Source organism: Myxocyprinus asiaticus, chromosome 44 (assembly GCF_019703515.2).
Source record: "Myxocyprinus asiaticus isolate MX2 ecotype Aquarium Trade chromosome 44, UBuf_Myxa_2, whole genome shotgun sequence".
NCBI lineage: Eukaryota > Metazoa > Chordata > Actinopteri > Cypriniformes > Catostomidae > Myxocyprinus > Myxocyprinus asiaticus.
In genome coordinates, this window is record NC_059387.1 from 7648391 (window position 1) to 7673417 (window position 25027).

At 39.5% G+C, this 25027-nt stretch overlaps 1 protein-coding gene across 3 annotated transcripts in view; it reads right to left on the reverse strand.

The window, feature by feature from the left end:
• The window catches only part of LOC127434685 (cyclin-Y-like), a 95135-nt gene extending 80453 nt beyond the window's left edge, over nt 1-14682 (reverse strand). For all 3 annotated transcript variants that reach the window (XR_007896074.1, XM_051687597.1, XM_051687596.1), the window contains exon 1: nt 13925-14682. Coding sequence is in view for 2 of the 3 variants with exons in the window: in XM_051687597.1 (XP_051543557.1) it covers nt 13925-14078 (154 nt within the window). In the remaining variant the exon portion in view is untranslated. The remainder of the gene's footprint in view (nt 1-13924) is intronic.
• Nucleotides 14683-25027: the final 10345 nt, after the last annotated feature.

A 25027-nucleotide genomic window follows, 5' to 3' on the forward strand; every position in this document is an offset into this window, starting at 1 on the left:
AAACAAATATTGAACTCTTTGGCCTGAATGGCAAGTGTCATGTCTGGAGGAAACCAGGCACCGCTCATCACCTGGCCAATACCATCCCTAGAGTGAAGCATGGTGGTGACAGCATCATGCTGTGGGGATGTTTTTCAGCGGCAGGAACTGGGAGACTAGTCAGGATCGAGGGAAAGATGAATGCAGCAATGTACAGAGACATCCTTGATGAAAACCTGCTACAGAGCGCTCTGGACCTCAGACTGGGGCACAGGTTCATCTTCCAACAGGACAATGACCCTAAGCACACAGCCAAGATAACAAAGGAGTGGCTACGGGACAACTCTGTGAATGTCCTTGAGTGGCCCAGCCAGAGCCCAGACTTGAACCCGATTGAATATCTCTGGAGAGATCTGAAAATGGCTGTGCACCGCCGCTCCCCATCCAACCTGATGGAGCTTGAGAGGTCCTGCAAAGAAGAATGGGAGAAACTGACCAAAAATAAGCGTGCCAAGCTTGTAGCATCATACTCAAAAAGACTTGAGGCTGTAATTGGTACCAAAGGTGCTTCAACAAAGTATTGAGCAAAGGCTGTGAATACTTATGTAAATGTGATTTTTATTTTCATTTTTTATTTTTAATACACTTCCAAAGATTTCAAACAAACTTCTTTCACGTTGTCATTATGGGGTATTGTTTGTAGAATTTTGAGGAAAATAATGAATTTAATCCATTTTGGAATAAGGCTGTAACATAACAAAATGTGGAAAAAGTGAAGCGCTGTGAATACTTTCCGGATGAACTGTATTCTATAATATTTTTTTTTATTGTGAATATTGTAAAGATGTATTGTTTTATTTTTCTCAAAATTGTGCTAGTGTGTGTATGAGAGCGAAAAGAGAGATATTATAATAGCATCCATTTATATCTCAGTAGCAAAATTGATACAAAATATTCACGGAAGAGCCTATACATGCTTCACGGTCTTTTAGAGCAAACTATTTTAGTGAATGTATTGTTAAATTGTTGTATATAAATATAAAAAAGATTAAATGCCACTCTTTCTTGTGTTCATTTAGTGAAAAACTGAAAACATGTTGATTAAAATGACGGTTCCTCTAATTTTTTTAATATTTAGATATACAGTAACAAGGTGAAAAACAAAACCACTATATTTATATTTTTTTAGCAACAGCATTTCACCCATCCCTACTGGGCAAGCAAAATCTCTTTTGTCTGTTTGTTTATTTTTTATATGTTTGCATATTGTACTTTGAATATACATGCATAAAGAAGTGGCGTACTGTATATATTTGTAAACTGCCTGAATGATTTATAGGCAAATTGTGGATGTCTTAGTCAAAGTGTATCATGGAAAATCATGATACTTCATCAGAATGATGAATGAGTGAGTGTGAATGAAAAGTGGACTAATGAATCCTTTAAAATCCAGATACAAGTTGAAACATTAAAAAAAATAAATAAATAAATAAATAAATAAATAAATAAATACAAACACTGGTTTCTTTTCTACTGAAGACTTGAAGACTGGAATTACTGTTAATTTTGCTGCTACATTATCCAGTATACTAGTTAATAATAAAGTGTTTCTTAATAAGCTATACATTTATATTGAAATAATGTGTAGTTAGAGGTTTGTGTTTCTTTACATATTAAAGAGTACTCCCAATTAGTTCCACACAATACTATAAAGATATTCTAAACTGATTATGCAAAAAAACAACACTGGTATCGGCTTGGGATCGGTATTGGCCGATACTGACATTACCGATATCAGAATCAGATCGGAAGAGAAAAAGTGGTATCGGTGCATCGCTAAAATTTTGAGGAAAAAATGTATGACAGAAATATATCACTACTGTAAAGTTATGTAATATTCACTGTACTACTACTACTACTACTACTACTAATAATAATAATAAACCAGTAGTAATTGTATTATAATTACTGTAAGCAGTATCTTACATCTGTGATGCAGCACTTTATTTGACAAAATATAACTCCAATGTTGTATTTTGGATTGTGCTGCGAGGTTCTGTATATAAGCACTTCATTTGATAAAAAATAATACAATATTATGTTGAAAATTAATTGATATCATTTCATTTGATTAAAGTTTTAATTAATTCCTTTATTTAAACACCATTTTGATGATTAACATTGAAATAAACTGCTGATATGGAGTTTAGGAAAAAAATTTAAAATAATAAAAAAAATAAAAGGTATCGGACTCGGTATCGGCAAGTACCAAAAATGAAGTATCGGTACTCGTTCTCAAAAAAATGGTATCGGGACATCCCTATTTAATTCCACACTTCAGTGTCACGTCTTGTATGGTACATCCTCTTTGCTAATCTGTGGGGGGGGGGGTTAAAATACTTTTAATCTCCAGACCTGTACTCAGTTTTTATGCTCGTTTCGAGGGAAATAACACCGCCCTCGCGGAAAGAGCTCTCGCGGCCAAAGCTACAGAGGTTAGTTCACTCTCTGTCTCTGTAGCGGATGTAACCCAATCCTTCTGAAGGGTGAATATCCGTAAAGCCGCGGGTCCAGACGGCATTCCGGGCTGCGTCATCAGAGCGCGTGTGAACCAACTGGCTGGTGTTTTTACAGACATTTTCAACCTTTCCCTCTCTTTGTCTGTAGTCCCCACATGCTTCAAAATGTCCACCATTGTGCCTGTTCCAAAGCAATCCAAAATCACTTGCTTAAATGACTGGCGTCCTGTTGCTCTGACCCCCATCATCAGCAAATGCTTTAAGAGGCTAATCAAAGATTACATCTGCTCTGTGCTGCCTGCCTCACCGGACTCACTGCAGTTTGCATACCGCAACAACCGCTCCACTAATGATGCCATTGCATCTACACTACACACTGCTCTCTCCCACCTGGAAAAAAGGAATACTTATGTGAGAATGCTGTTTGTAGACTACAGCTCAGCATTCAACACCATAATGCCCTCCAAGCTTGATGTGAAACTCCAGGCTCTGGGCTTAAACTGCTCGACTGTGCAGCTGGATCCTGGACTTCCTGTCAAGCAGACGCCAGGTGGTTAGAATGGGCAGCAACATCTCCTCACCACTGACCCTCAACACGAGCCCCGCAGGGCTGTGTTCTCAGCCCACTCTTGTATTCCTTGTACACACACGACTGTGTGGCAACACACAGCTCCAATGCCTTCATTAAGTTTGCTGACGATACGACGGTGGTAGGTCTGATCACCACTGACAATGATGAAACAGCCTACAGAGAGGAGGTGCACACTCTGACACACTGGTGTCAGGAGCACAATCTCTCCCTCAATGTCAGAAAACCAAGGAGCTTGTGGTGGACTTCAGGAGAAAAGACAGAGTACACAGCCCCATCACCATCAATGGAGCACCGGTGGAGAGTGTCAGCAGCTTAAAGTTCCATGGTGTCCACATCACAGAGGAACTCACATGGTCTGTCCACACTGAGGCCATTGTGAAGAAGTCTCATCAGCGCCTCTTCTTCCTGAGATGGCTGAGGAAGTTTGGAATGAACCACCACATCCTCACACGGTTCTACACCAGCATTGTAGAGAGCATCCTGACTGGCTGCATCACTGCCTGGTATGGCAATAGCACCGCCCACAACCGCAAAGCCCTGCAAAGGGTGGTGCGAACTGCCAGACACATCATCGGAGGTGAGCTTCCCTCCCTCCAGGACATCTATACCAGGCGGTGCGTGAAAAAAGCTCGGAGGATCATCAGACTCCAGCCACCCGAGCCATGGGCTGCTCTCACTGCTACCATCAGGCAGGCGGTATCGCAGCATCAGGACCTGCACCAGCCGACTCCATGACAGCTTCTTCCCCCAAGCAATCAGACTTTTGAACTCTTGATCTCCCACGATCAAAATACATCAGCACTGCACTTTATTAATCTTATTATCTCACACTGGACTGTCATAAATTATATTCTCTCTTAACAACACACTAGCAACTGACTATCAACCGATAGCCTGAATGTCAATACAGTACAATACAACCTACTGTATATTTTATATACACTTTATATACTATTTTTATTGTATGTGTATTCTATATTATGTGTATTCTATATTGTGTGTATTGTATACTGTACATTGTATATTATTATTGTGTTGTGTAATTATGTATATATTAGATATGTAAATTTTGTTGTGTAAATCTGATGTTTATTGTAAACTGGTATATGTTGCTCGGAACTGCACCCAAGATTTTCACCCACTGTTGCACTTATGCATATGGTTGTGTGACAATAAAAGTGATTTGATTTTGATTAAAGTAAATCTTCCTATCATTTCTGCCCTAGCACAAATGAGCCCTGAATATTGGCTAAAATTAGCCTTGTTTTGAGCTTACTCCCCTTCATGTGACATGAGAAAGTTTTGAATTAAAAAAGGAAATGTTTACAGCTAGTCACTTTTCTATTTGAAACATCCATTTTTATTTTTCTGTTGAATTCTTTTCAGATATTTTCATATCTAGTGCTAATGTTGAAACAAGTAAAAAGAGCCTTTGGAACCCAGTGCTATGGAGAAAGTGTGCAGAGGAGAACTCCAGGAGTATGTAGATACTAAAGAAAAGAAAACTCCAGGAATAAGGAGATACAGACAGGAGGAGAACTCCAGGAATAAGGAGATACTGACGGGAGGAGAATTCCAGGAATAAGAAGATATTGATGGTAGGAGAACTCCAAGAATAAGGAGACACTCATGGGAGAACTCAAGTAGTATGGAGACACTTACAGGAGGAGAACTCTGGGGTATGGAGACACCGACGGAAAGAGAACCCCAGGAATAATGAGATTATGACAGGAGGAGAACTCCAAGAATAAGGAAATGCTCACAGGAGAACTCAAGTAGTATGGAGATCCTAGGAGGAGGAGAACTACAAGATATGGAGATACTGACAGGAGGAGATAATGGTCCTGTTTACACCTGGACTATGAAATCAGAGACCCTCCCTTTGAAATCTGAACACAAGTGGTCAAAAGAGACGCATATTGTGACCAGGTGTAAACTGTGATGTTACGCCTGTCCAATTTTTATAGGTTCAGCCAAAATGCATCTTAATAGCAGGTGTAAACAGGGCCAAAGACAGGAGGAGAACTTCAGAAGTATGGAGATCCTTATAGGATGAGAACTCCAAGCTTATTGAGATTACAACAGGAGCTGAATGGCAGGAGTTTAAATGTCATATAATACATTGATGGGAGGGGAATTGGAGTAAAGTAGTGGAGAAGGTAGAGAAGGCGACAGGAGTCAAGATTGACTTGGTAAAATGAAATGTGAGGTTTTCTGGATGTTTCAGGGCCTACAGTCAGCTGACCTGATGGTTGACTTCACACAAGTCACACATTTGTATGAGGGAGTCACAGTTTTAAGCACAACCCTGAGGCAATGCACATGTGCATGCGCACACACACAAACAAATACCCTACTGTACTGCACTCTCAATCATGCTGCAGTCACATTGCACTGGGCTGGTGTCTCAACACAGTAAAAGTGGTGAAGAATTAGTTGAACGAATGGTCCGATGACATGCTGTGGAAAGCATGTAGAAAGGTGTAAATGGTAAACTAATCTCACAGTTGAGGACAAGTGTAGGAAGGTTTCAAGGATTTTATAGTTTTCTTCAAAACTCAAACTACAGTATATAATAATATAATCATGTTAACTCTTGAGACGTGTACTTCAAACTCTTTTCTCTTCCTTTTGTTCAGTATAAAACACCACTGCATGTGTTCCAGAACGCTATAATACATGATTTCAATTCAAATTTTTTTGTATATCATAACTGTCCAATACTAAAGACTGCATAATCCGATAATGGCATACAAAATTCATACAACACAATGCAATCGTTTAAAGGCCCAATTCACACAGAGTACAACATGAAAAAGTGAGGCGAATTGCCAAAAAATTGCCTCTTCACAACAAAAACATGGACCAGACTTTATACTCACCGCTAGCACATTTATACTCACCGCTAGCACATTCACACCTTTACATTAGGTGCTAAACCAACAATCAATTTTTCACTGGTACAGTAAGTGGGCACCTTTCAGCTGGTCCGACAATCACGAATGAGAAAAAGAATTACGTATATCTGCAAAACAACTATGGAATCAGTACGAAAGACTGGAAGCTTTCTTGCGAGCCTGTCAAAAAAGAAAAATCAAAGAAAACAGATTTCTCTACAAGCTGCTCCTACAATGTTATTGGTTGGTGAGTTTCATCGTGAGGCAAAGAAAAAACACGACACTCACAGTAGAACAAAACCTCAGTTGTCGACACGCAAATGCTCACTTGTGGTGTGAAAGGCTCCATAAGAATCCAATGTTTCTGTTCAAAATCTTCACTGCGGCGAGAAATCGAGCCAGTATAAGCTGCAACATGGACCAGACTTTATGTGGCCAACCACAGTTTGTTTTGTTTTTGCATGCCATTTAGGGATGGGTTTATCTGATATTGATTACACCAAAATAATAGACCGCCATGAGCGGCACATGCCAAAGCTTGTGGATATCTAGTTCTCTTGCTGCTAAGTGCCTCAAACAAAACTCTGAATACCAATTCAGTGATTCAATGATGCGATGCCACTAACCAGGGAAATGGAAGTTGAGTAATGCTGGCAAATCAGACTGGAATTTCAACCAGTGCTTTCCAGTTGTGAGGACAATGTGCATCAGACTGTCTGTGAACAGACTGTGGGCAGTCTGTGGACCTGAGACTAAGACTGTTCCTCACCTAGCTCACCTCCCCAATTTTAAATATTGTTGGAAAAGGCACTGAGTGAGATGAAGAGGCATTATCATAGGTTACTGTAGGTTAAGTGCAAGTAATGTTTTATCATACAGCATTACATAATTTTCCTATATTAATACAATATATTCCATACAAAGAGTATTGAATATTAAATTATCTCATAACAACAGGGAAAAATCATTACATTTTATTGCCTTACAATAACCATGAAGCAGCTTTTCATTCATGAAATAATGTGAAACTAAAAGTCTGACACAGATTTAGTCTGTGGGATAAAGCTGATTCACGCAGCAGTCTAAATTACAATGGGCTGTGTTAATCACAGTACAGCTCTTTCCTATTTAAGGAGAATGGCACACAGTGATCCTGCGATCAGGAGATGATCTTTACCCTACACACCCCTCTCATCTCATGGCAGAAAAGTTGAACTGTGATGGGTGGGCTAGATATGATGAAATGCTGGACTTCCTCAATGTGTAGTGTCATAAGTGTGTACAAGAAATGTGTTTGGACTTAGGGATGGGTGTGTTTCTGTAAGTACATTTAAAGGGGTCAGGCATCCTCTGAAGAGTACTTGAGACAAATTTAGATCACAGGTTTAGTAAGATAATGAAGATGATCAGTTTACGGTAGGGAAGTCAATTTTCAGACATTTTCATTATCGATCGTGGGATATTTCGGATCTTTGGACTTATTTTTTTTTTATTAGAAATTAAATCAAATCATCACACGCTGCGTAAACAATACATAACATAAGCTACTGCTTCTCTGGTGATAATGTGATGTCAGCTGAATATACCTTCATGCTTTCCCGGCAATCGCTGAAGTAATTGCTGGTTGGGATGAAATGAAGAGATCAACAGTGCTTGTTTTCATGTTGTATTTTAACACACAATCATGGCATGTGCAGAAAAGATTAATGTTAATTTATAGAGAAACGCTCCAACATTGTTTACATTAAGCCCGGTTCATCTCTCTGATCTGTGCATTGGCTCTTCTTCTGTGAATAGGAAAATGACGTGCAGCCGGCAAGCGCCCTCTAGCGGCGAGTGACTGTATAGACAGCCTTATCAACGTCTGCAGTCAAGATTACTGTGCATCTGTCCTGAAATTAATTAATCGATGATCGATAAGCTTAATCGATCAAACTATTAATGGCAATTAATCGATTTTTGATTAATCATTAACATCCCTAATTTGCGGTGATAAGGGTATTACTTTATATATTTATTACTAAATAAATGGTAAGCTGCATCCAAAATTCCATACTTCTGCACCATTCTATTGTGCAAGTAGTCGGAGTAGTGTTCACATCGAAAATGCAATGAAATAAAGAGCACTACAAGTACCTGGATGATGTACTTCTTCAACAACAACAACAACAACAACAAAAACGGTGTGTGGAAAGTTGGAAACTTCATGCACTTCAGTGCTTACCCTACATAGCGGAATGGGTGGCCTTGGGTAGCGATGCTGGCCTCACAAAACAATTGTCATTAATGGTGAATGTGTCAACTAGCGAAACTTCTGTGAAGACAGCACCTTACAAATATGAGTTGAGCGCTGTACCATTTCTTAAAAGGTATAGTATGTGAATATCATGGAGAACTATTTGAGAAATACAATCAGTGACAACTTTATCAGGTACACCACTCTAATACTGGGTAGGACCCCTTTTGCCCCAAGAATAGGCCTGAATTCTCCATGGCATGGATTCAACAAGGTGCTGGAAACATTCCTTAGAGATTCTGCTCCACCCTGACCTGACAGTATCACGCAGTTGCTGCAGATTTGTTGGCTGCACATTCATGTAGCATATGTCCCGTTCCACCACACCCCAAAGGTGCTCAGTTGGATTGAAATCTGGTGACTGTGGAGGCCACTGGAGTACACTGAACAAATTTTCATGTTCCTGGAACCAGTCTGAGATGACGAGTGCTTTGTGGCATGGCGCGTTATCCTGCTGGAAGTAGCCATTGGAAGATGGGTAGACCGTGGTCATAAAGGGATGCACATGGTCAGCAACAATGTCCAGGTAGGCTGTGGTATTTTTTAAACAATGCTCAATTGGTATTAAGGTGCCTAATGTGTGCCAAGAAAACATTCCCCACATCATTACACCACCACTTCCAGCCTGAACCGTTGACACAAGGCAGGATGGATCCATGGATTAATGTTGTTTATGCCAAATTCTGACCCTACCATCTACATGAGACAACAAAAATCAAGATTCGTCAGACCAGACGATGTTTTTCCAATTGTCTTCTGTCCAGTTCTGGTGAGCCTTTGCCCACTGCAGCCTCAGTTTCCTGTTCTTAGCTGACAGTAGTGGTACCCAGAGGGGTCATCTGCTGCTATAGCCCATCCGCCTCAATGTTCGAAGTGTTGTACATTCAGAAATGCTTTTCTGCATAACACTGTTGTAATGTGTGTTTATTTTGGTTAATCACGTTCCTGTCAGCTTGGACCAGTCTGGCCATTCTCCTCTGACCTCTGTTTTTAACAAGCCATTTCTGTCCACAGAACTGCCGCTCGCTGGATGTTTTTTTCTTTTTCTGGCACCATTCTAAGTAAACTCTAGAGACCGTTGTGCCTGAAAATCCCAGATCAGCAGTTACAGAAATACTCAAACCAGCCCGTCTGGCACCAACAATCATGCCTAGGGGTGGGCGATATACCGTTAGACATTATAAACCGGTAGAAATTTGCCAACCGGTATACATTTTGGATTGCAAAATCGCCACCGCGTGGTAAGAAATGTGCACCTCATTGTATTCATGTAACACGTACGCAGTACACATTCTGTTGGAAAAATGGAGAAGGAAGGTGGGGTGGCTTCACGTGAGACTGAGAAAAGACTGAAATTTGAAATTTAGCATTGTGGTAGAGTTGATTACCACATTTTTTTTTCTCTCTATATTTGTAAAGTTCCAAATAAAGAGAAAACGATATAAGAGCAAGTAGTTTTCATTTACAAGTATTTAATTAAATGACTGGATGTTTCAAAAATAGGCATTACAATATATTTATTTCATTTATAATCTAATTTTTAGTAAAAAAAAAAAAAATTTTTTTTTTGAAAAATATAACTATGTATCATGATATAAACTCAGCAAAAAAAGAAATGTCCCTTTTTCAGGAAACTGTATTTTAAAGATAATTTTGTAAAAATATAAATAACTTTAGAGATCTTTATTGTAAAGGGTTTAAACAATGTTTTCCATGCTTGTTCAATGAACCATAAAATATTAATGAACATGCACCTGTGGAACGGTCGTTAAGACACTAACAGCTTACAGACAGTAGGCAATTAAGGTCACAGTTATAAAAACTTAGGACACTAAAGAGACTTTTCTACTGACTCTGAAAAACACCAAAAGAAAGATGCCCAGGGTCCCTGCTCATCTGCGTGAACGTGCCTTAGGCATGCTGCATGGAGGCATGAGGACTGCAGATGTGGCCAGGGCAATAAATTGCAATGTCTGTACTGTGAGATGCCTAAGACAGCGCTACAGGGAGACAGGAAGGACAGCTGATCGTTGTCGCAGTGGCAGACCACGTGTAACAACACCAGCACAGGATCGGTACATCCGAACATCACACCTGCGGGACAGGTACAGGATGGCAACAACAACTGCCCGAGTTACACCAGGAACGCACGATCCCTCCATCAGTGCTCAGACTGTCCGCAATAGGCTGAGATAGGCTGGACTGAGGGCTTGTAGGCCTGTTGTAAGGCAGGTCCTTACCAGACATCACCGGCAACAATGTCGCCTATTCGCACAAACCCACCTTCGCTGCACCAGACAGGACTGGCAAAAAGTGCTCTTCACTGACGAGTCGCAGTTTTGTCTCACCAGGGGCGATGGTCGGACTCGCGTTTATTGTCGAAGGAATGAGTGTTACACCGAGGCCTGTACTCTGGAGCGGGATCGATTTGGAGGTGGAGGGTCCGTCATGGTCTGGGGCGGTGTGTCACAGCATCATCAGACTGAGCTTGTTGTCATTGCAGGCAATCTCAATGCTGTGCATTACAGGGAAGACATCCTCCTCCCTCATGTGATACCCTTCCTACAGGCTCATCCTGTTATGACCCTCCAGCATGACAATGCCACCAGCCATACTGCTCGTTCTGTGCATGATTTCCAGCAAGACAGGAATGTCAGTGTTCTGCCATGGCCAGCGAAGAGCCCGGATCTCAATCCCATTGAGCACGTCTGGGACCTGTTGGATTGGAGGGTGAGGACTAGGGCCATTCCCCCCAGAAATGTCCGGGAACTTGCAAGTGCCTTGGTGGAGGAGTGGGGTAACATCTCACAGCGAGAACTGGCAAATCTGGTGCAGTCCATGAGGAGGAGATGCACTGCAGTACTTAATGCAGCTAGTGGCCACACCAGATACTGACTGTTACTTTTGATTTTGACCCCCCCTTTGTTCAGGGACACATTATTCCATTTCTGTTAGTCACATGAAACTTCTGTGAAACTTGTTCAGTTTATGTCTTAGTTGTTGAATTTTTTTATGTTCATACAAATATTTACACATGTTAAGTTTGCTGAAAAGTTTATATCGTTATCGTGAAATAAAATTAGTGAAATTGTGATATAAGATTTTGGTCATATCACCCACCCCAATCATGCCACGGTCGAAATCACTGAGATTCCATTTTTCCACATACTGATGGCTAATGTGAACATTAACTGAAGATCCTGAACCATATCTGCATGATTTTATGCACTGCACTGCTGTCACACGATTGGCTGATAAGCTTATCGCATAAATAAGTTGTTGTATAGGTATACCTAATAAAGTGGTTGTTGAGTGTAAGTGTCAGACTGAAGTTGGCTAATATTCTAAAGCTACCGGTGACACATCGTAATTGAAACGTCATTTCCAACAGCTAAAAAATGCCGAATGCTTCCGTGTAAAAAATTGCTAGTGTTCCATCTGACACGATACTACACTCTGAAAATTCATATACTAGATGGCCAAGTGCATAGTGTTTAGTAAGTGCACAGTGTAAAGATAGAGCATCATTTGGGACACAGCTCTAGTCTAAATGAAATATTTCCTGTCTCAAGATATCTTTATTAGTAGTGCTTTCTAAGACAAGCTTTATTATTATTATTATTATTGCTTATATTTAGTGTGGGTTAAGGATATGAGCAAACACCTAAGCCCAAATATGTATGCATGTACTTTTTGCCATAGACTTACATGAATTAAGAATCTGGGCCATATTTAGGGACATAGAGTATCAGAGACTTGAGGGTGGGCTTTTTTGACTTGGTCAGTAAGCAACCACCTAGAACACCCTAGCAACTACTGAGCAATGTGCTAGCAAGCACCCAGAACACTACAGCAAATGCATAGCAGTATGTTAAAAATCACCCAGAACACCTTGTAAATGCACAGCAACACACTGGCAATTACTCAAAAATTGTAGTGGTTGTGTGGCTCAATGGGTTAAAATTAAATATGAAAAATAAATAAATAACTTTCAAAAATATGTTGATATATACAGTATATGATAAGAAATCAGTGAAATCTACTCTCTCTCTCTCTCTCTCAATGTTAAATTCCTTTACAACACATAGCTGGTTTTACGCTTCACTTTAACAGATGCCCAATGCAAAGGCTGCATTATCTGCACACCAGCGATCAGATCTACTGCCAAACCAGACACGGTAAACTTTAAACTTCACACATTTAACCACACACTTTAGATCCACACTAGGAATCAAAGATTGCCATCATAGTGAGATGAGTAAGTAAATCTCTGCAAATTATGTTGTATGTGGAGGGCTATGCCATCCCAAATCTGAATGACTTTCTTTCTTCTGCTAAACACAAACAAAGCTTTTTAGAAGAATTGCTCAGCTCTGTATGTCCATACAATGCAAGTGAATGGTGACCAGAACTTTGCAGCTTCAAAATGCACATAAAGGCAGCATAAAAATTATCCATATATCTCCAGTGGTTAAATCAATGTCTTCAGAAGCGATATGATAGGTGTGTTTGAGAAAAAAGATTAACATTTAAGTCCTTTTTTACTTTAAATTATCCTCCCTACCCAGTAGGTGGCGATATGCACAAAGAATTAATATCGCCAAAAACAAAAGAAGTAGAATGTGGAAGTGAAAGTGGAGATTTATTGTAAACAATTACTTAAATATTGATCTGTTTCTCACCCACACCTATCATATTGCTTCAGAAGATATTGATTTAACCACTGGAGTCATATGGATTACTTTTATGCTGTCTTTATGTCATTTTTGAGGTTACAAAGTTCCAATCACCATTCACTTGCATTGTATGGACCTACAGAGCTGAAATATTCTTCTAAAAATCTTTATTTGTGTTCTGCAGAAGAAAGAAAGTCATACACATCTGGGATGGCATGAGAGGAGTAAATGATGAGATAATTTTACAAAGTGCTGTGGTGGTACCATGGAAAAGTCGTGGTTTCATTGATAAAACCATACAATTGACACCATAGTCCTGATTAATGCATAATTAGATGTTACAAGATACTTAAAAAAAATAAATAAATAAAAAAAAAAAAATACTTTGGTATTACCATGATGCATTGATATACAGTACATCATGGCACTGAATGACTTCCATATTCATATTCACGTAGCATAATATTTACATGATAATTTCAAGTTTCTTTAAAGATTACCATGGTATATGTCCAAAAAAAAAAAAAAAAAAAAAAAACCTTCCATTTCCATGGTGCTTTGATATACACTTGGTACTGAAAGATTACCATGGTCATATTCTAGTGTCATGATATTTTAAAATGTACTTTAAAGAATGTAATTGTTCTATCACAGGATATGTGTATTTAAAAAAAAAAAAAAAAAAAAGATACATTTTTTTGATACATACCACTGATTGATTACCATATTGATAAATGTGTACCATGGTATTTTACATGGTACTCCAATATGCTTCAAAAAATAGTGTGTCATGTCCAAAAACAGCACTTTTGCCACCTTCAGTATGATCATGTGCCTTTTCCACTATTAATGCATTAATGCAGTGAACTCAATCAATAGCTCTGATCTTCTTTCAAGTGTGTGTGTGTGTGTGTGTGTGTGTGTGTGTGTGTGTGTGTGTGTGTGTGTGTCTGCAGCACACCCACCGTCTATGTTCTCTCTGTCGCTGATGTGCTGGAGGTTGCAGCCCGTGTCCTCTCGACTCAGCTCCGGTTCGGGCCGGTATGGCTCCAGCCTCGAGTGCGCGTTCCTCCGGAGCTTCGGGCTAGACGACACGCAGCATGAGGTGCTGTTCCCCATGATTCCCGGTGTCTGGAGATATTAACGGAGAGAAATATCCACCCACTGATCGACGGAGCCCAACCGACAGATGATGCAGATGATGATGATGATGATGATGATGATGATGATGGTGTGGCGTAACTGCTGCGGATGACGGTATTAAACACAGACTTCGCGATCCGCTAGAAGATCATTCCCGTGAGCGGAGCAGACTGATATGCTCATGTAAAGCCATTTAAATGCAATAAACCCCTATTTAAATCCACCGATCAGCGCTGTTTGTATCACGACTCCCCGTCTGATACATTAAATCAACACATAATCCACGCAAACCGAACTAGATCATGTTTGTACAAGTGTGTATGTGCATGCATCAATAGATTATTCCATTTCCGCCCGTCGCTGGTAACCTGTGTCGTTCAGCTGTCAGTGCATCGCCCGAACCCACTATCACATTCACACGCAGCCGCGATTACAACTGAACAGCTTCCGGTTCAGCGCCTGACGTCACTCAGAACGACACAGATGTGTCTGTTTGCCACACTGTAATATTTCTGCAATAGTAAATGCGATATAATTTTGTATAATTATTATTGCATTATTTGCATTCTTATTTGTTGTGTGTGTATAATTTAAACCAAGAAAACCTTGTCTTGTGTGTGTTGTTAATGCAGTCATGTTACGTAATATGCTAATCAAATTAAATGTAGTAATTAAAAAGTAATTTTCGTCCTCGCAAGCCCAATAAAGACTTTCCTGCTTTTGTCAATAAAAACTTTTAGCCTACATTTAACACTGGGTAAATATACAACTCTATAATATATGATAATACTGTATAGTTGGTATTGTTTGTGTATTTGGGGGGTTAAATACAGTATGTAAGAAATATGTCACAAATGTTTACACTGATTTCATATCACAGTTTATATATAGAGAGAGAGAGAGAGAGAGAGAGAGAGAGAGAGAGAGAGAGATGATAGAGAGACAGAAAGAGTGAGAGAGATGATAGAAAGATAGAGAGAGAGATGATAGAAAGAGAGAGAGAGAAAGAGAGAGAGAAATCCTCAATACTTGTATCCAAATATATAATTGTAAATCCGAGTATAAAGTTTCAATCAAAATGTATAGTTATTAATCCTGAATAAATAAATGCAACTTTGAATATAAAGATGTAAATGTTAGTTTATAAATGTGACTTTTATTCATCACATTTTATTTTATTTAGATTTTTTTATTGAATGGAAATGAAATGGTGGTGGATAGGCTGAAGGATCTAAAATGTAAAATAGTTTAGATTTTTTTAAAATTGTTTTGAAAACATTTTTGGTCACATTTAGCATAATTCCCATTGTAGTAATAAAGAATGTGTGTTCAAACTTTTGACTGATTTTGTATATGTGCTATATATTTGTATGTGTGTATGTAGGCCTATTTATATGCTCGTGTGTGTGTGTGTGTGTGTGTGTGTGTGTGTGTGTGTGTGTGTGTGTGTGTGTGTGTGTGTGTGATATATACTTGCAGATCTATAAAAGCTATTGAATGTTACTTACACTCAAGATAACTGTATTAACGAAACAGTGGTAATCTAAAATGTAATAATTAAGATTTCAAGTTTTGCTCCATTTATCAGCTACGCTGTACAACAAAAAGGCTTCACAGTATATAGACTTCATACAGAAGGCGCCCCTAATAAAAGGTTCATGTTGGCTTGCCAGCATTTTATTTCTGCTATCAGAGCCCTTGAGTTAATGTCACTGACGTCATGGATGCGTCATCAAATCACAAATTCAAATCAGTAAGTTCCAACTGAAAAGTCCAGCAAATACTAGTTTAATGAGATTCGATTATTGTAAAAATACACAACAGATGGTCTACGAGAGAAGAATGAAAAGAAGAAGAACTGTGAATTAGATCTGACACAGCAACAGGATTATTGAAAGTTTCAACCATGGACAGGTTGTGTAGTTAGATCAACATACTGTAGAAGCGAATAATTTTTGTTCAAAGATTATCATTAGAACTATCATTTGTATCATTATAATTTATACAGATACAAAATTGATACAGATTATGAGCAGTAACACCTTTATGTGTATTTCACATTTTTTATATTTGACAATGTATCCATAGACCTTTTTTTTTTTTTTTTTTTTATCAATAAGATTTCAGGTTAAAATGTATCTAAAGATTTAAGGGAGTCCATGTTATTGAGGTTTACAAAGTTGGACTTTAAATGAAGAAATGATCTAAATTAAACAATGATAAACACATTCCTATTACAGCTTTATCAAAGTCATTTGGAAGGCGATGACTATAGAGGCACATTTTCAGCTACTGTAATGCAGGGTCTCCATCTAGTGGTACAAAGGGATTTTTGCACTTGTTAAATCAAATAAATCGAGCAATTAATAGGCTTAACTGTGATTGCAATGCATTTGAATAAACCTGCTGACAACCCTGAAACTTGTTATAGGAAATGAAAATGCTGACATATAAAAGAATATCACAAAATAATAAATAGAAGATTCTAAAGGGAATCTAACACATGATGTTTTACTAATAAGGAAAAGAGTCAGAGAGTCACATCCGGTTGCATATATAGGGCCTACAAATTATGCAGAACCTTCTCCAATCTCAAAATGTAATGCAAAGCAGCATTGGACTGAGAAACTATACTTTGTTTATCAAAATGTCTTGTTTTCTATGATGGGAGGCGCTATTGAACATTAATGCATTTGAGTTGCAAAAACATCTCGGTTCCGTGAAACATAACCCTGGTTTCCTTAGTGGGAACGAGATGTTGTGTAATCGCATTGGGACACACCATGAGTTTCATGTGGCCCTTGTACAATCACGGCAATTTATTGGCTGGTAGCACTTAAACAACACCCCTAGGGAGCTACGTCACGGGCTCCATAAAAGCGCTTGCTTTGGCGCCATCGAGTCAGATTTCCTGCAGGATGGCATGAGTTTATGCAGCTGCTAGAGAGTGTAGCCAGCTTATGCAACGTCTCTTTCCCACCCAGGGAACCAGGGTTACGTTTCACGTAACCGAGACGTTCCCTTTCGTAGGAACTCGAGCTGCATAATCGCTTTGGGAACGATATACACTACCATTCAAAAGTTTAGGGTCACTTTCTTTCTTTCTTTTTTTCACATTTTAGAATAATAGTAAAGTCATCAAAACTATGGAATAACATAAATGGAACTATGGGAATTATGTTGTGACTAAACAAAATCCAAAATAAAACAAAACTGTTATATTTTAGCATCTTCATAGTAGTCACCCTTTGCCTAGAATTTGCAGACATGTACTCTTGACATTTTCTCAAACAACTTCTTGAGGTATCACCCTGGGATGCTTTTTAAACAGTATTGAAGGAGTTCCCATCTATATGCTGGGCACTTAGTGGCTGCTTTTCTTAATTATTTGGTCCAAGTCATCCATTTCGAAAACGTTTTATATATATATATATATATATATATATATATATATATACATATATAAAATGTTAGTTTTGTAATTAAATAAATTAATATGTTGGCACAATTATATTTTTGTCTACAAAACTCATTTCAAACATTTAAGCATTCAGATCAAAAGGTTTTTAAAATCATGAGAAACCTTTCAGGCAGGTGACCCCAAACTTTGGAACTGTAGTGTACATTCGTGCCATGCGAACAGTAGCTGGCAACTGTCTACGCCCTAGCAAGCTAAAGCGTCTGAATAAAACAGAGAAAATTATGAGTTTACTCCTGTTCCAACAGAGAGAACCTGGGAAGCAGGAGTCAAACCCTCATCCAGATTATAAAATCGAACAAATGTATCCGGAGAGGACCACCCTGCCGCCATACAAATGTCCTTCAAGGACTCACCTCTAGCATAAGCCAATGAGGATGTCATGCTCTTCATAGCATGGGCTCGAATACCTGAAGGCAAAGGTGAACCGCACGCTTCATAAGCACTTGAAATTGCATCAGTAAGCCAATAAGACAGTCTTTGCTTGGATACCGAAACACCCCGTTGCAGCCACCAAAGCACACAATCAATTGCTCAGAATTACGCCACTGGCTAGTACTTTCACACAGCAATTTTTACAAAAATCTTCTCCTGCCACCATACTTCATCAGACAACTGCATTTTCAACCATTTGAATTACAATCTAGAGGGAAACTTAGAGTGCATGAAATATACATAATTTTGTGGGCAATGTAGAATAGCAGACAGATTAGAAATATAATCTATTGTTTAAAAGTTATGACCATTCTAGTGATTAGTGGGAAAATTGAATAAAACAAACATTTAGAATGTTAAGATATATTTCACATGACCGCTCCTCAAATACCTTTTGAGCACCAGTAATAATAAATTGAGATTGCATCTGAAATTGAAGGACACAAACACTGAAATATACATTTTATGTGTTCAATAAAACACACACTTTATTTAATTTGAACATTAGAATTACACACAAATTGCACAGCAAAACATACAAAATCAAACTTTCGAACTATCTACAGTAAATACATTTTTAATAAAGAGTGCAGGAACAGAATATATATACATTCATAAATACTCAACAACTGCAATACCTGTGGAGAGAAGAGAGGGAGAAAAGAGGGGAGGGGGAGGACAACATCACCAGTAAACATGGCTGGGGATCAGGTTCCATCTCATCCTCATCTCCTCATGGTCCGGGTCTTCTTGCAGTAGTTCCTGGTCCAGTAGATCTTCCTCATGTGTGCTCATGCCCTCATGAGCCATGTCCTCCTCTGCTATGAACCTAAGCTCATCAGCAGTCAGCTGCCTCCTGGTAGCCAGCAGTGTGTTCTTCACAAATCCATACACTGAATAGTCACCAAAGGCTTGCAGACTAACCAGAATGTCCAACAGCAGACAGCACTCTCACACTTTCCTTGTGAACAGGAAGCTACACACAACCTAAAATCATGTCTGTGTGATGGATGGGTAAGGCTATATGCTAGGCCAGTTTCCAGGCAGGTCTGAACAGCATCTGCTCTCTGCCTCACATTACTTCAGGCGGATTTTTCACAAGCGACAAAATTGGCCAAAAAAGTTATTGATATTTAGCTAAAAAAATTTACATAGTATTGCTAGCTATGTTTATTTAGCAAGTTTCATAGAAATTTGCTTAAAAATAGAGGCTAGCTGCCTGTCCGATGAACACCGACTGTCATGTAATTTTTTCCAGAAATAACTAGCATTACTCCTACAAATAAATGCTTCGTAACTAAAACGTTTTGACTTTGAATAGACAATATTGACAACACATGTTAAATATGTGTTCTTTCATCTTACCTCGAAAGATCAACTCAGTTTTCAATTTGAAGCAGTGAGTCCAACACTTGAGGTAATCTCCCGGCATATCCTCTCTGGCTCTGCTCAGGCAAATGGATGATGACGCGGATGACGATACATTTATTATCCACGGCCAGTAACCCCTTAACCAATCATATGTGCTTTTAGCTTATATTGTCATGAGTATCTGGCAGTTTTCAGAAATAAAATCGGTGATTGGACGGCGAAGATATTGAGACAGGAACCATGGGAATAATTGTTCCCAAATTTGAACACTCCGGTTGGTAAGGTTAAACAATGCCAATGCTACTAACAGGACTGTTTTAAGAGTCAGAAACTTATCAGCGACTGTTGCCAAGGGCTCAAACGGAGCACCCGAGAGTGCCTCTAAAACAACAATTAAATCCCATAAGGGAATTCAGATGGGACGAATAGATCTAAGCCTGCGTACCCCGCGCATAAAACATGAGACAAGAGAATGTCTATTGAGTGAGACTATAGCGGCAACATATACTTTAAGCATTGCCAGGGCAACCCCAGCCCCAAAACGCTCTTGCAAAAAATCCAGCACTGCACCGACAGGGCAGTGAACTGGATTTTCACCTCGCGCTGTACACCAAGAAGTACAAATATGCCACTTGAATGTATAAAGCTTCCTAGTTGATGGAGCTCTAGCATTCAGAATGGTATTAATCACAGCAGGGGATTACCCATTGTTCAAAAGACCACCCCACTGAGGGGCCATACCCATAAATTCCTCAAGTCTGGCCGGGGGTGCCAAATGCTGCCCCAAGCCTGAGACGACATGTCTGTTCTGACTGGAATCTCCCAAGTAATTTCCTCCAGGAGAGAGACCAGAGTCAAAAACCATACTTAAGATGGCCAAAACAGCGGCACTAACAGAAGCCGAACCCGATCCTCCCGAACTCTCTGCAGAACTGTGTGCAGCAGACTGATCAATGGAAATACGTAAAGATGTGTTGTCGGCCACTGATTCGCCAATGCATCGATGCCCAGCAGTGCCGGGGATGAGAAGGAAAACCAGAGGGGACAGTGTGACATCTCGCTCGAAGCGAACAGGTCTACTTCCGCTCTGCCGAACCTTCTCCAGATTTGTTACATAATCTGAAGATGTAATGGCCACTCTCCAGGCATCAAGCCCTGTCTGGACAGACCACCGTCCTGTTGTCTGACCGGATGAGGTCATGGCTGCCCTGAATCTCCGGGAGGAAAATCTTTAATGTCAGCAGCACCGTGAACATCTCCAGGCAGTTTACGTGCCAATATTGCCGCTGGCCCATCCAAACCCCGTAGGCTGGACGACCCTCGTATACCTGTCCCAACGGAATGCCCAACATCAAAAGGCAGCTCCATTTCCATGGTAACAGAGTTCAGTAGCACCCACGTGTCACTTTGAGGAGGCAGAATGCATGCATCAGTGGTTGAAGTCCCTTTGTGGAGTTCATCCAGCACTGAAAAGGTCTTGCATGCAACATGTTCAGGGGTATGACAGCGGAAGCCATGATAATGAGCCCCAAAAGCCTGTGAAATGTTCTCGCAGGTCCCACTCTGAACATCACTAGACACCGTCGGAATGACAGAACGCGAACTGGAGACAGACGCACCTGCATCGCCTACAAATCCAGCTCCACCCCTAGAAACAGAATCTAAATATGGAAATAAGTATCCTTCAAATCTATTGTCACAAACCAGTCCCCCGGCTGCACTTGTGACATTATTTGCTTCTGCGTTAGCATTCTGAGTTGACATTTCATCAGAGTGGAATTCAAACGTCTCAAATACTGAATGGGATGCAAGCCACCATCTTTTTTTGGGACTAGAAAATAGATAGGCCTTGACCTTGTCACAAATATCTGTGAGCGTAAGCCACAGATGGCGTTACGCCGCCACAAGGCCCGCCATATTCCGACCAACAGCATGAGCAATATGTGTGGTAGATCTTAGTGCCAAATCAGAAACTCGGCGCAATTCCATGATGGCCTCAGCATCCAGTCCAGCTCCCTCATCTAAATCCCTCATAAAATGGGCATGGTAGGCTTGCAAAACTGCCAGCGTGTGCAAAGCCGAAACCACCTGGCTCGAATCCTGGTAGGCCTTGCTCAACAAGGATGATGTAACTCTGCACAGCTTCAAAGGAACAGTAGGCCTCAATTTCCATGTGGTCGCCGAAGAAGGAGAGAGATGGGCAACCAGCGTCTCTTCCATCACCAGGACCGAAGTATATCCGTAGTCGGAAGCTCGACACACATTAGAAAATTCAGAGGCCGATTGATTTGTGATCCTGGCTGAGTAAGATTGATCCCAGGACTTTGAAATCTCATGATGGAGTTCGGGGGTAAAAGGGAGCGGCCTACGAGGCATAGCTGTGCATTGGCCCGCTAAAAAACAGTTGTCCAAAATCGATTTAAGATCCTCCAACTGCACTTCATCCGGCCGATCCAGGTGCTATTTTTCCACTGCACGTGTAATAACCTCCAGCAACTCCATATAAGCTACCTAAGGTTTGGAAATCCGACTGCTAAGAGGCAAGGCTTTGGCCTGGCCGCTGGCGAGATCCTCGGAATCTGACGCGGCCATAGACATGATGTCCTCATCCTCAGCACCGTAGGAAACCGCTGTGCTGACCTCAGGGCTAGGATGCAATTGCCTACATTTAAACTCCATGGAAGAATGTCTAGCCGAATCTGGGGAGAGTGACAGAGAAAACCAAACGTCAGCCTGCTGCTCTGCTCCCATCTGCTTGGCGTCCGCACTGGCCTTCCACAAGTCAAATGGCTGCATGGCGCTGGCAGATGCACAGCCTGCACCAGCACGCGGCTTGACCGAATTTTCGAAGGAGGCAAGCCTTTCACGGAGTGTCCTGATGTCCATTAAATCACACTGTGGTCAATCCGAACCCTCCAACACAGCCTCCGTATGGCGAAGCCCCAGAGAGCAACACGCATGTCGTGGGAATCTTCACCGATGATGAACCGCGTGCACGGAGGTAAGCATTTCTTAAATTCCGTTCTGTGTTGCCAATCAAAAGGGAGAATAATAATGATCATCACTTCATCATGAGTCATTGTTACAACACAGGCCAGGTGAGATTGTGCACTGAAGAACAGAAAATCTGACTTGATGTCACCAAAGCGAGCGCTTTTATGGAGCCTGTGACGTAGCTCCCTAGGGGCATTGCTTCAACGCCACCAGCCAGTAAATTGGCGTGATTGTACAAGAGCTTCAGAACACGTGACACTCAGTGCATTTCCCAATGCGATTATGCAGCTCGAGTTCCTACGAAAGGGAATCCCCACTACAGTATCACCCAGTAGTGTAGTCTAGGGCACACACAGGCATACGCCGTATGCCCACCTATCTTTCTCAGGATTTTGCGTATGACTACCTGAAATAAGTGACGATACGTATAGCCGCCAGAACAACGAGTAGTCTTTTGACCCAGAACTTTTTCAATCTACTAACGCGATGCCGCATCACCGTTGAGTGAATTGTGTTTGTATATATATATATATATATATATATATATATATATATATATATATATATATATATATATATATTTATTTTTATTTTTTTAAGTGTACAGAGATTCTCTTTAAATGCGCAAAGAACTGCGGGAGCGCAACTGATGGCACAGGCAAGACAGACAGTCCGACTAAGCTGATCCAGCAATCAGAATGTTAATTTCAGACACGACTGGATATTTGCTAACCAATCATATTTTCTGTTTCAGTAAGAGTCAGGACATTTCCAGTGTCTAATGCTGATGCACAAACATCCCTGGAGTAAATACCATGCACCACAATACCAAAAACTATAATTTGCACTGTAAATAAAATTTAACTTATGCAATTAAACTTTGTGAAAATGCTGCATGTTATTGCACCCCTCCTAGTCTTTGATTATCTTTTTTTTTTTTTTCTTGCCTTTGACTGCTGTTGGTGGTGTCTTTTTCTCATGATATCAAATAATTGTAATTTATATTTCTAAGTAGGGGGTTTGGTGTTTCATAAATTCACAGTATGCCCACGGTATTAGACACTACTACACCACTGGTATCACCATAAATTATCACGCCAAATTAATATTTTAATATGTATTTATTTATTTATTTATTTATTTTAATTTACAAATTGCATGATATACTAACAAGCAATTTATTAAATTCACTGCATTTGTTGGATGTTTTATTCACTGTCATAAAAGTTCTCGAATGAAAGTTGTTTAAATACAATTTGGATATATGATTAGTGGTTTCTATAAAAAAAGGAAGATGTCTCAAATATTTTGTTGTGTAGAATGTGTACTTAAGTGCTTCAAAAACTTAGGATGGGGCTATTTGAAGAACCGTTGAGTTGTGTTCTTGCAGAAATCATATCTTCCACAAAAATAACATTTTATCTGCTTCAGTTATACAAATCTATTGTTGTACCAACACAAAAAAATGATGGGGTTTGCCATCACTTAACTGACTTTGTCCTATTAGGGTAACATTTGTATTATATTATCATTATTATCATTATATCATTATTATCATTATATATATATATATATATTGTGTGTGTGTGTGTGTGTGTGTGTGTGTGTGTGTGTGTGCGTGCAAATTTTTGGATCTTGACACACATCCAAACACATTATCTTTGTCTGAAATCAAATAGAAAACATGGATGAAAGCATGTCAAAAACTTTATTGGCATTCTATTTAAAATTTTAAGAACTTTGTTGGTATTCTGTTTAAAGCTTGTGTAATGTGTAAAGTTTGATTTTGAGGCAATTTGATCTACAATGTAATAATTGTAAAAAAAAAAAATGGAAATTTATGCAGCTAATGAATATTCTGGACATTATCACAAAATACTAATTTGCCAGTTTGAATTTTGTTCAAGTTGATTATTTCATAACATTTTTAACAAGGAAATAAGTGAAATTATAGTATATGGGGTAAAAAGCCCCCCTGTTGCAGGGGCTAAAGCACCCCATAAACATTGTTTTTCTTGTAGTTTTCTCAATCACTTTGGCTCATTTTTTGAAACAGTCTTAACATTCTCTAAACTGTAAGTGCTATTGTCACAACTGTTTTATGAGACATCATAACTCTATTGCATGTCTGCAAAATGTAGTAACTCACCCAAAACATTTAATTCATGCTTTAAAACCTAGTTATTGTGTCAGTAAATTGGCCACTGCCACCAAAATGATTATTTATTTATTTATTTTTATTTTTTTTCATCGTGTGTGCCGTACTGGTCAAAATGTTTAGATGTTTTTTCATCATGGCAGTCAACCCTGGAAATGTTTGTTATGTACAAATTTCATTTTTGTTCTACTGTTTTGTTGACACTGACTGTTTACTGTACTATACAAGAATGTCAGTTTTGTCTAGCTGAATGCTATTGTGTGTCACACTTATTGATTTCATTTAGTTATCGTGCAAACTGTAGACAATTGTATTTACTCTTATACACACATGTGCAAAAACATGTGCAATTTGCTTAAATGAATAAGAAATTCAAATCTGGTGTGAACAAGAAAATATTTATTCAGAGATTTGAACTTATTGTTTTGAAAAAAATAATTCTCATTCGAGAATTGAGCCAAAGCGATTGAGAAAAACTAAGTGGGGGGA